This window comes from Schistocerca serialis, chromosome 1 (genome assembly GCF_023864345.2).
Source record: "Schistocerca serialis cubense isolate TAMUIC-IGC-003099 chromosome 1, iqSchSeri2.2, whole genome shotgun sequence".
Lineage (NCBI taxonomy): Eukaryota > Metazoa > Arthropoda > Insecta > Orthoptera > Acrididae > Schistocerca > Schistocerca serialis.
In genome coordinates this window covers 813132126-813145727 of record NC_064638.1, presented here as the reverse complement: position 1 = coordinate 813145727, position 13602 = coordinate 813132126, and the positions used below count along the sequence as shown (strand labels likewise).

The window sequence follows — 13602 nt, the reverse complement described above, 5'->3', positions numbered from 1 at the left end:
AGTCCAGAGGTGCATACAGGCAAGAACCCAAGTCCTTCTTAGTGTACATACTTAATTGAATATTCTTTCATTCACAAAATTTACTGCTGTCGACTGATGGACACACAAGGCTTGTCTGTTAGCAAGAATTCTCAGACTGTTGAACTCCGTCCCGCTTGTCAACTGGTGGCCTCTTTATACTGTGTCTGGGCTGTTTGTTTGTAGATGCTACATGACTGCATCACATTTTTACTCGCAATTCGGAATCAGCCAGATTGAAATCGTTGGTTTCTTAATGCTTGCGACCTCGTATTGGTCTAGGGAATGCGTCAAGCACTGTACATCTCCATCAAGGTTTCCAGGCTCCACTTGTTACATTTCTTACCAAGATGATGACTTTGTTGGTAATCCCTTCATAATTCTGTCATTATGGTTAAGAAACTTGAGAGAACCTTAAAGTGTCGAAGATCCTTCTGACAAATAGTGGGTGGGTGTGCTTGGTGCTTATACAAAGATGATGGGAGAGTTTAATTTGGAGTTTCATTTATTTTCTTTTTAGAAAAAAAATTCAAAAATATTTAGTGCATCTGTCTGATCAGACTGGGCATATTTGTCTTCCAAATCTGTAGATTAGATTAGACTTTTTTTTAATACTTGTTCCACAGATCATGAACTTTGTGATGATTTGGAATATGCCAGTTTAATAAGAAGTCTCTTTACATAACATAATTAAATTTTTTTTGGTAATTGTAAAATTACTGATTATGTCAAAAAATCCATCATTTTGAGTATAAGAAATTTTCATTTGGAAATTCATTTAATTCATTTTTAAATGCTTGTTGGTTATCTTTTTTGATGCTATTTAGTAAATGATCAAAGACTTTAGTGGCAGTGTGATTCATCCCTTTCTTTGTTACAGTTAGATTTTACCCAGAATAGTAAAGATTAGTCTTTCTGCTATTGTTGTAGCTATGGTATTGCTTTTGAATTTGGATTTGTTATTAATAACAAAATTTTGTAAGTGAATGTCTATGTATTGTGAAGCTTCTGTGAGTATCCTAGTTCCTTAAATAAATGTCTGCAAGATGTTCTTGGTTGAGCTCAAGCTATTATTTTGGTTACACACTTTTGTATAGTGAATATTTTTTTCCCTTAGTGATGGATCACCACAAAATATGATGCCATGCAAAAACAGTGAATGAAAATAGTAAGCTAATTTACTGATATTATCATCACCAAATTTGCAGTAACCCTAGTACCAGAAGTCACTGAATTCGAACATTTCAGCAAATCATGAACGTGGTCCCTCCAGTTCCATCTCGCATCAGTGCACTTATCCAAAAATTTTAAAGGTCTCCCTTAGCTACACACTTCTGCTCAAAGTATATATTTATTAATTGTGTTATGCCATTTACCATACAGAACTTTATATACTGTGTTTTGTCAAAATTTGCTGAGAGTCATTTGCAGAGAATCACTTATAATTTTCTGAAAGACATTATTTACAATTTCCTCGGCTAGTTTATGTTTGTTGTATATGATTACCATACTTGTTACATCAGCAAAAAGAATTAGCTTTGCATCTTTGTGAATATAGAGTGGCAAGTCAATAATAATAATAATAATAATAATAATAATAATAATAATAATAATAATAATAAATCCCGTGGAGGTCCAGGAAAAGAGTAGGCCTCCGGAATGTTCTGCCAGTCGTAAAAGGCGACGAAAATAACAAACCACTAATAGGGCTAACCCCCCCCCCCCTCCCCCTTTTAGTGTGATTAGTTGGTTCAGGACAGAACTAATGAAGCCTCGGACAAGCGCTGTCATGGTCGGGGACGACGCTTGAACCCTATGCCTGTCCACAGTGGTAATGACACTGCTAGCCACATGGTAAAAGATTTAAATCCAAATAGAGGTGTTTTGCAGGATATACTTCCTGCAACCACCCTAGAAGGAAAACAAAGACAGAGGATAAGATGGTCAGATGAAGTTAACAGACACCTCATGTTCTGTTATTACCATGTGACAAACTTAGGAACCAACACAACTGGATACAGATCACAAGTATTCACAACATTTATTACCAGATACCCAGAATTAAAACTTTTAACAGAACAATGACTGGCTGATCAGATCTGTGTAATAATCAAAAATAACAGGATAGCCCAGTCAGAATTAGAAAACATCAAACAACAAGGGTACAACAGATACTGGAACAAAGTAATGTACAATCAGAAGAAGAAGAAAATACAGCAATGGACCCAAACATCACAGAGCAAACAAACAAAGAACAACACACATCAATTAAACAGTCGGAGAAAAACAAAATCTTAAGACAGCCACCAGAACAAGCACAAATAGAACATGAAGTGACACACATCTTACATATAGAAGAAAAATTTCAGCTGACATATATAGAATACAAAGACACAAATACAGACATTAGACCATTCTTGCATAGACCACCAAATAACCCACAAGTCGAAACAACAATAACAATTATCAACACAATCATACACAACAAAATAAATGAAAATATAACTATGGAAGAGTTACAACTACTGATTTATATAGGAGCACTCACTACACTAAATATACACACTAGGCAGAGATCAGAACCAACCAACGCACAGAAGAAACCCACAAAACCAGCAAAGCAGCACAGGCTACAGATCAGAATAGAAAAACTTAGAACAGACATCGGACAGCTAACACAATTTATAAGAAATGAAATATCAGACAAAAAACAAAAAAGGTTAGGTAAAATCTCACAACAAGAAGCGATAGAGCAATTAGATGAAAAGAAGAAGAAATTACAAGCACTGGCCAAACGACTTAGAAGATACAAAAAAAGTGAAAATAGAAGGAAACAAAACCAAACATTCAACACAAACCAAAAGAAATTTTACCAGACAATAGATAACATACACATTAAAATAGACAATCCACCAAACATAACAGACATGGAACACTTCTGGAGCAACATATGGTCAAACACGGTACAACATAACAGACACGCACGGTGGATACAAGCAGAAACAGACACATACAAGATGATACCACAAATGCCTGAAGTGATAATTTTGCAACGTGAAGTCACCCGAGCAATTAATTCTACGCACAATTGGAAAGCCCCTTGAAAAGATAAAATAGCAAATTTCTGGCTAAAGAAGTTCACCTCAACACATTCACATCTAACTAAATTATTTAACAGTTACATTGCAGACCCATACACATTCCCTGATACACTTACACAAGGAATAACTTATCTGAAACCTAAAGATAAAGCAGACACAGCAAACCCAGCAAAATATCGCCACATAACATGCCTACCAACAATATACAAAATATTAACTTCAGTCATTACACAGAAATTAATGACACATACAACACAGAACAAAATTATAAATGAAGAACAAAAAGGCTGCTGCAAAGGATCACGAGAATGTAAAGAGCAACTGATAATAGATGCAGAGGTGACATATCAAGCTAAAACTAAACAAAGGTCGCTACACTGATTACCAAAAAGCTTTTGAGTGTGTACCCCACTCATGGTTACTACAGATATTGGAAATATACAAAGTAGATCCTAAATTGATACAGTTCCAAAACATAGTAATGAAAAATTGGAAAACCACACTTAATATCCAAACAAATTTAAATAATATCACATCACAGCCAATACAGATTAAACATGGAATATACCAAGCAGACTCCTTTCTGGTTCTGCCTTGCTCTGAACCCACTATCCAACATGCTAAATAATACAAATTATGGATATAATATTACTGGAACATATCAACACAAAATCAACACAAAACCACACATTTGCTATACATGAATGATCTAAAACTACTGGCAGCAACAAATCAACAACTCAACCAATTACTAAAGATAACAGAAGTATTCAGCAATGATATAAATATGGCTTTTGGAACAGACAAATGTAAGAAAAATAGCATAGTCAAGGGAAAACACACTAAACAAGAAGATTACATATTGGATAACCACAGCGACTGCATAGAAGCAATGGAAAAAACAGATGCCTATAAATATCTAGGATACAGACAAAACATAGGAATAGATAAAAATATAGACAAAGACTAACAAAAATACTGAAAACAGAATTGACAGCAAGAAACAAGACAAAAACTACGAATACTTATGCTATACCAATATTGAGCTATTCATTTGGAGTAGTGAAATGGAGTAACACAGAACTAGAAGCACTCAATACACTTACACGATCACAATTCCACAAATATAGAATACATCACATACATTCAGCAACAGAAAGATTCACATTAAGCAGAAAGGAAAGAGGAAGGGGATTTATCGACATAAAAAAACCTACATTATGGACAGGTAGACAATTTAAGAAAATTCTTTCTAGAACGAGCAGAAACTAGAAAAATACACAGAGCAATCACTCATATAAATACATCGGCTACACCATTGCAATCATAACCACTTCCACAACCCTTTAGATCACATAACATCAACAGATACAAAGAAAGTAAATTGGAAAAAGAAAACACTACATGGCAAGCACCCATATCATCTAACACAAGCACACATCGATCAAGACGCATCCAACACATGGCTAAGAAAAGGCAATATATACAGTGAGATGGAAGGATTCATGATTGCAATACAGGATCAAACAATAAACACCAGATATTACAGCAAGCATATTATTAAAGATCCCAATACCACAACAGATAAATGCAGACTTTGCAAACAACAAATAGAAACAGTAGATCACATCACAAGCGGATGTACAATACTAGCAAATACAGAATACACCAGAAGACATGACAATGTAGCAAAAATAATACATCAACAACTTGCCATACAACATAAACTAATAAAACAACACGTTCCCACATACAAGTATGCATCACAAAATGTACTCGAGAATGATGAATACAAATTATACTGGAACAGAACCATTATAACAGATAAAACAACACCATATCATACTCACCAATAAAAAGAAGAAATTAACACAACTAATCGAAATATCCATACTCAATACAACAAATATACAGAAGAAAACAGGAGAAAAAATTGAAAAATACATCCAACTGGCTGAGGCAGTCAAGGACATGTGGCATCAGGATAAAGTTGACATTATACCAATTATACTATCAACTACAGGAGTCATACCACACAATATCCACCAGTACATCAGCACAATACAGCTACAGCCAAACGTATATATACAACTACAGAAATCTGTAATTATTGATACATGTTCAATTACCCGAAAGTTCCTAAATGCAATGTAACATATACCGTACAGTTAAAAGGAAGTCACGCTTGATCAAAGTCCGCGTCACTTTCCATTTTTAACTAGACAGAACGTCTGAGAAAGGAAAGAAATAATAATAATAATAATAATAATAATACACACACGAAAAAAAATTTTGATCATCCCGGTTCCCAGAACTCCTGAAGATATATGTAGACTGTGGATATTGTTTCACAGACAGTCCCTTTGACAATTCAGAGATCTCACTAAACTTGCCCAAAGATGTAAACAGCCATGCATAAGCAGCCCCTATTAGGCGGAGGGGGTCTGACAGCCAGTCATTCTGCCAGGAAAGAGGTACACGATTCATGTTTTCTGTAGTACAGCCATGTTTAGACAGTCAATACCACAGTTCAAACACATCTGCACTGTTACTTTGTGCCAGGAAGAGCTCTTAACAAGGGAAGTGTCCAGGCATCTCGGAGTGATGTTGTTCGGATATGGGGGAGATACAGAGAGACAGGAACTGTTGGTAACCCGGTCAGGCTGAATGCCTTTGGTGGTCATGGAAGCCACCATAACGGCTGAACGATATGTGAATGTTATTCTCCAACTGACACTGCAACCATATCGGCAGCTTATTGGAGAGGCATTTGTTTTCATGGACGACAATCCGCGCTCTAATCATGCACATCTTGTGAATGACTTCCTTCAGGATAACGACATCGCTCTACTAATGTGGCCAGCATGTTCTCCAGACATGAACCCTGTCGAACATGCCTGGGATAGTTTGAAAAGGGCTGTTTATGGACGATGTTACCCACCAACAACTCTGAGGGATCTACGCCGAATCGCTGTTGAAGAGTAGGACAATCTGGACCAACAGTGACTTCATGAACTTGTGGATAGTATACCGTGATGAATACAGGCATGCATCAATGCAAGAGGACGTGCTACCGGGTATTAGAGGTACCAATGTTTATAGCAATCTAGATCACCACCTCCAAAGGTCTCGCTATATGGTGGTACAAAATGCAATGTGTGGTTTTCATGAACATTAAAAATGGCGGAAATGTTGTTTATGTTTGATCTCTACTCCAATTTTAAGAAGAAGAAGACTGAACCCTGTGGGAACACATTCTTGATACCTCCCCAGTTTGAGGGATCTGCTGATTTCTGTACATTATGTGAACCGTTTATTTCAACCTTCTGCACTCTTGTAGCTGTACAAATTAAGAGAGTTGTGCACTGTCCCACTCATGCCACAATACTTAAGCTTATACTGAAAAATTCTATGATGTACATAATTGAAGGCTTTAAGAGATCACAAAGCATCCCAGTGGTTGATGTTCGCTTATTCAGAGTATTTAATATTTGATCAGTGAAAGCATATATAGCATTTTCTGTTGAAAACCTTTCTGAAAAACAACTTAACATTTTGTTAGAACTATATTTTTACAAATATATGAAGCTATGATCTCATCATTCGTAGGGGTGGGGGAGATAAAAAAAAATCCTTTAGCTGGCGCTTCACTTGAGGAGGAGAGCAAAGCTCTAAGGAAGCTCATAAAGAACTTTACCTAATCAATTAGCTAAAATTTTTAATATTTTACTGAATTTTGGTGAAAAATTACCAGCACCAGCTATTGGATGTGCATCTTCTATTCAAACGTGCACTATTCCACATACCATTCACAATGACTGACTTTAACCCTTGCGTGGTGTCTGTTTTTTTTATTTATTTATTTTTTGGGCAGCAAGGCTCTTTAAACTAAAAAGAAACAGGGTTCTAATCCGCCCGATATGCTTATTATAGACTCTACCCTTTCCAAAAATTAATTCATTATCATCTCTCTTTATTGTAATGGGCAAAATATTTATGGTTATGTTGCAGTTCTCAGTATAATAATTTGAAATTTTTCGAATGTGATCAGAAAATACCCCAGGCCTATAGTATGTGATTTTGAACGCTATATTTCAGCTTTATTATGAAAATAAAAACTTCGCAACAATGCACCTTCTCAGCCAGCATTTGTGTGTCCATTGTTGTAACCAATTTATGGGAAATACACATACATGCATGTTTGAACAAATTCACAGTTAGGAATTGTGTTTTGTTGAAGTAAGATGTGGTATTATATTTTATTTTTTAATGGGTCATGATACACGCTTTGAAAGGGGCTACAGGCTCCAGCCGGTTTTAACAGCTACACGTGAGAGGGGTGGTGGTGGTGGTGGTGGTGGTGGTGATGATGATGATAATGAATCAGTTTTTGGAAATGGGTATGAGAGTGGTGCTGATGTAGATGTGACAGGAAGTTATACATGGTGTAGATGACATGGATGTTAATGAATGTGAAGAATACAACAACAGTGTTTAGGAAACTAGTGCACCTACTCTTGCATCTAGAAGTGGACATATAACATATTATGTAATACTACCTGATGTGTGCAAGCAGGCTTCCAGGAGTATAATAAGTGAAATTACCCTCCCCCCCCCCCTCCACACACACACACACACACACACACACACACACACACACACACACACACACACACCCGCGCGCGCGCGACTATTGTCTCCAGGCACTAAAGACATTGCTATACTAGTGGTTGCGCAGACTTGCATTAGGATAATTCTCCACTGTCTTTGGTGTCTTATGGGGACCACACTAAAATATATTTCTACTGCTGTCAGCATAAAAGAGGTACCACGTGCTTCTGGCTTGGTGTTTCTAATATAGTTCTTTGCACACGAATATTGCATCTGGATTCTATGGACTTGTGATGTCTGCTGTAGAATCACCACCACCTACTAGCATGTTTGTATGTCGTTATAACTCAGAATCTACTAGAGGGGACCCTAATTTTACACATGTTCACAATAGACCTTACGTGCTTCCATATTACAATTTTTGCAACAGTGTTACAGCTTTCTCTTGTGAACAAACAACTGGTAACAATAATGCCTTTTTAGTACAACACCATCACAAAAGGAAGTGGTGCAGTGGTTAGCACACAGAACTTGCATTCAGAAGGATGGCAGTTCAGATCCGCCTTTGGCCATCCAGATTTAAGTTTTCCGTGGTTTCCCTAAATCACTCTAGGCAAATGCCAGGGTGGCTCCTTTGAAAGGGCATGACCAATTTCCTTCCCTATGCTTAACAAAACAGTTTGAGGTTGTGCTCTGTCTGTAATGGCCTCATTGTTGATAAGACATTAAACCCTGATCTTTGTTCCTTCATTCCTTCACAACAGTGGCAGCCAATTTTGTGCTATGCAAGCAGATTTTGCTTCTACTGTAAACAGTTTAGTTTCCACAACAGACACTTGTTTTGACTTCATATGAGAGATTCAAATTAGAAATGAATTTTTAAGTTGACTTCCCAAACACCAACCACAACTCCTGCCTCCCTATATGCTCTATAGGATTGATAGCAGATAGTGTGGAGGACCACATAAACACCCTCATGTCTGTGATTGTACCTCAAACAATTCTTTCACAATTCATCTTGCTGAAGACACAGGGCTGTGGAGGCTAACAAATGTATGCATATGACCAGACAGTAACTACTTCCATTTGCTTAGAGTTGTCTTGAACTTAGAATGTTAGTTGTAACTATTGTATTTCCAATGCAGGTATAGTATTCATGGCCACTAGGCAAAACTGATCATGGAAGTAAATCATTGTTACAGCTGCTGTTGAAATCTTAATTTCTATCCATTTCTACGATTGAGGAAATGTGTTGTATTCATTCATGATAAAATTCTTATCTATTTCCTGCTCCTTTGTTCAGTGCTAAGAGTAACTGTTTTTCTAGGAGAAACTTGTGGTGAAAATCCAAGCATTTTGGCGTGGATGCCTTGCTCGTCGGGCGTTTTTGTCCCTTGCTCATGAGGCACAGCCATCATTTTGTGCAGTTCGTCATTTTGCAAAGTTACTGAAGGATGGCGTAGATGACTATGAACAAGAGCTACTGATGCAGGTAAGGCTATTTTATTGTTATTATTACCAAAGTTGTTGACCTACTAGGTCACCATATGTTCTAGAAGACAAGCCAGGGAAAATCAAGTACAGAAATGTTAAATTTAAATAAAGAAATGTAGGGCTATCAGTACTTGCCTGTAAAACACACATTTATTTGTACAGATGATTAATCCCCATTACCTTCCTCCACACACATGATCTGTTCATGAAAGGAAATCTCAAATAGACAGTTGAGTTATATGCTAATATTGCTCAGGGAGACCTTTCTGTTGATCTCATGAGCATCTAATGTGTAGTTTCCACCAGAAAAAAAGAATAGGCCACCTTGAATGATTAAGGAAGAATGGAAGGAAATATGTGTCTCTAAATGTCAAAGAAAGAAAATATAAATACACTGTGTATTAGTATAGCTGTATTATTTGCGCATAATATTCTCTTGTGCTTGTAATTTTACTTGGTTTGTGTTAAGTATTACATTGTAACACTAAAGTCTCACCTAAATGATCTGAAAGGTGACCATTTACAGAATCTGCTGAGATGATGATGTCATAACATAATTTGTTGAACTACTTTGTTTGTTAGCTATGAGTATTCTAGCTGGTACTAGTTCCAGTAGATCTTCAGCACCATAGGTAAAATACAATCTGTAAAATGTTTGCCCTCCTGACAGTCACATGATGAGATTTACACTTCTCTACATAACACTAGTTTACTCAAAACTTCCTCAAATGATTTCAGGAATGTATCAAAATTTTCGAGGGTGATCTGTGTAATCTATAAACTGTGTGTCTGCAACAAAGAATTAAACAGACCTAAAAAAAAATCGGAACATTGCAATTTTGTACTCTTTGTCAACATGGAACTTGTTTACCCACAATATTTTTCTGTGGTTGTTATAAGTTGACCTTTCTCAGGTAAATGGCAATACTAATAGGGCCATAAAAATTTAAGGTGCCAGTGCAATCCACACAAAATATTCAACTGTGACAAGGAAAATGTTAACTATGTGTGGCATAAACTGAGCAATGTTGCAGAGTGTACAGTAATCGTTGATATAAATGCTTCTAAATCTAGATTGAATTCCAGACTTTGAGAAAGACTGAATTTAGTTTTATAAATTAGAAGAAGAAGTGGATGAGAGGATTTTTCAGAAATATGCAAGAAGACAGAAGGCTGGTGATGTAGCTGTAGAGAATGACATTTCTTTATCTCTATTGCCCCCCCCCCCAAATCTCTCTCTCCCTCTCATATATATATTAATTTGAATTATATGAGTCATTCCCCATCCTATCTCCCTTGCTTCTCTGCACTACTGTCTGGTTTGGTACTGAAAAAAGAACTGTTAGTACCAAAAATTCATTGTCTACTGTCAGGAATTCATTATTGTCAGTCCTTATTGAAAATCTTTGGCTTCATTGACCTTTGTTTCCCCATTATTTTCATTACTTATTCTGTTGTGTCTTTTTTGTTGCTGTAGTATTGAATGGGCCTCAGAAATATCTTTTTTCCTTTGATAACAAAAATTGCATAATTTGGTACATGAGCTCCCTCTTTCACATTATTATACATCACAAAACAAAAACTTTTGCAAACTCCTTCTCAGTTGCCGCTGTCCGCCTCTGGAACAAACTGCCCCTTACCTTGCGCAAAATTCAATCTCCTGCTGCTTTTAAGAAGAAGTTGAAGCATTTCCTACTATCATCCTCATAAAGTTCTCCACAAAATTAATGTACCAGGCCAATCCTCTCATCTGTCAAATAGCAAAGCTAGCATCTCCTATCTTGCTCCTGAGATGCTTTCCTCTTCATCTGTCTCTACTAGCCAGGCAATCTTCTTTTCCTTTATATTTTCCTTAATTATGTTTCATCATGTCTATTCTTCTCCTCCCTTCACCATGAATCTCCCTCATACTCCCTGCTGCCAGCACTCCTATCTAAAATTTGTCTCTTCAATAATGTCTAATTATAACAGTACTTATGATCTACGAATATAAACTCTATATGTATGTATTTTTCCAGGTGTACCTTTCTAATTGTTTATTTCACTTTTTGTACTAGATGTAGTTTAACATGCCTACCAAAACGTATGAATGTAAAATAAGTAGAATGCCTGGTTAGATGTAAGAGAGGGCCTGATGGCCCTAATCTTGCCAGGTTAAATAAATAAATAAGTATTATTATCCAAAGTGATATTGTGCTTAAATATGAGCATCATGCAGGTATTTGACATTTTAAAAAAATTGCATATTATTGTTTACAGAACTTGAAGGAACAGATAGGAAAAACAATACGACACAATGAGAATCTCTCACAGCAGCTGGATGCAATGGATTTGAAAATAGGTCTACTAGTACGCAACAGAATCTCATTGCAGGTAATTAAATGTCTAATTTGTGTGTTCTTCTCGAATTAAATGGTGTTCTGACATGTAGATGAATTTTATAACTATTAGTTTTTATTGTATCTTCAGAAGGATTCACTTGACAAAACTAAAATGATAAGCAAACAGAATTTCTTTCCTATACATACTGCCAGGATGTAGAATTAAAATTCTTTGCTTCCTATCTTGGCAACAGGTAGTCCCCCTAGAATTGAGTGACCCACTCTCGTTTCAAACCTTCCACAACTAACACCTCTTTCCACCTTAAGAAAAGACTTAGCAGCTCTGAAAGCTTCGTATTGTTTCTTCTGCTTTTAAATATTTCTGTCGGTGTTTCTTCAAATTTCTCCAGCCATTTTGTCTCATAATTTTCAGTTTGTATTGTGTGTCATCAGAAAGTGTCTTTATGTTTTACCTTTTCTTCTTTAGTCCTACTTTTCATTTAAATTCTTTGATTTTGCATACATTTAAATTGTGTAAAATGTGATATGTTGGCCATTAGAGGTGTGTACCATTGTTGTTGTTGTTGTTGTTTTGTTGTTGTTGTTATGGTCTTCAGTCCAGAGATTGGATTGATGCAGCTCTCCATGCTGCCCTGTCCTGTGTAAGGTTCATCATCTGAGTAACTACTGCAACCTACATCCTTCTGAACCTGCTTAGTGTATTCATCCCTTGGTCTCCCTCTACGATTTTTACCCTCCACGCTTCCCTCCAATACTAAGTTGGTGATCCCTTGATGCCTCAGAAAGTGTACTATCAATTGATCCCTTCTTCTAGTGAAGTTGTGCCACAAATTCTTCTTCTCCACAACTCTTTTCAGTACCACCTCATTAGTTATGTGATCTACCCATCTAATCTTCAGCATTCTTCTGTAGCACCACATTTTGAAAGCTTCTATTCACTTCTTGTATAAACTATTTATCGTCCATGTTTCACTTCCGTACATGGCTACACTCCATACAAATACTTTCAGAAAAGTCTTCCTGACACTTAAATCAATACTCGATGTTAACAAATTTCTCTTCTTCAGAAATGCTTTCCTTGCCACTGCCAGTCTACATTTTATATCCTCTCTGCTTCGACCATCATCAGTTATTTTGCTCCCCAAATAGCAAAACTCTTCTACTACTTTAAGGGTCTCATTTCCTAATCTGATTCCCTCAACATCACCTGATTAATGTGACTACATTCCATTATCCTCATTTTGTTTTTGTTGATGTTCATCTTATATCCTACTTTCAAGACCCTATACATTCTGTTCAACTGCTCTTCCATGTCCTTTGCTGTCTCAGACAGAATTACAATGTCACCGGCAAACCCCAAAGGTTTTATTCCTACTCCATGGATTTTAATTCCTACTCCGAATTTTTCTTTTGCCTCCTTCACTGCTTGCTTAATGTACAGATTGAATAACAAACCATTATCTTTTAAAAATGGTATGAAATTAAAATTATCATGCTGAAACCTGCACTCTTTTAATTTGGGAATTTTGCTGTTCCTTTGAAGTGCTCTATCTTGGTTAGTATGTGCTGTAAAAATACATTTTATGCTGTACAAGAAAACTCTTAAGTCCTTTGTTGTAGACTGCAAGGGGGGAGAGTGCCAAAATTTCACGATTTTTCAGTTCACCGTAAGTTAGCAGAGGGTTCTCAATATCAAAAACGCAGTCTATGCTATGTACCACCAACAAGCGACATACGGAAAGTTCAGAAGATCTGAGTGTTTTGAGTACCTGCTGACTGAACTGTAGGTGATTTAAGTAAAGAATTTTGAACTACATAAGTATTCCCATATTTCTCTGCCTTAAGAACTTACCTTTTCAGTAGAATTATTTATTGATAGCATTAATTTGTACTGCATAATTACAACTAAGCACAGGGGGGTCCACTAATACCTTGTAATTCATCTTCCGCATCATTTATTATTAGCAAAGATAGGGTCAACATTTTTGCCGTACTGTTAATATATAAATATGGTGGCCCCTTTCCCTATACTTGTG

At 36.5% G+C, this 13602-nt stretch overlaps 1 protein-coding gene across 1 annotated transcript in view; it reads left to right on the top strand.

The window, feature by feature from the left end:
- Nucleotides 1–13602, top strand: part of LOC126484220 (ras GTPase-activating-like protein IQGAP1) — a 350623-nt gene that overhangs the window by 214805 nt on the left and 122216 nt on the right. The window contains exons 19-20 of the mRNA XM_050107637.1: nucleotides 9058–9222; nucleotides 11484–11597. Coding sequence (XP_049963594.1) covers nucleotides 9058–9222; nucleotides 11484–11597 — 279 coding nt within the window. The remainder of the gene's footprint in view (nucleotides 1–9057; nucleotides 9223–11483; nucleotides 11598–13602) is intronic.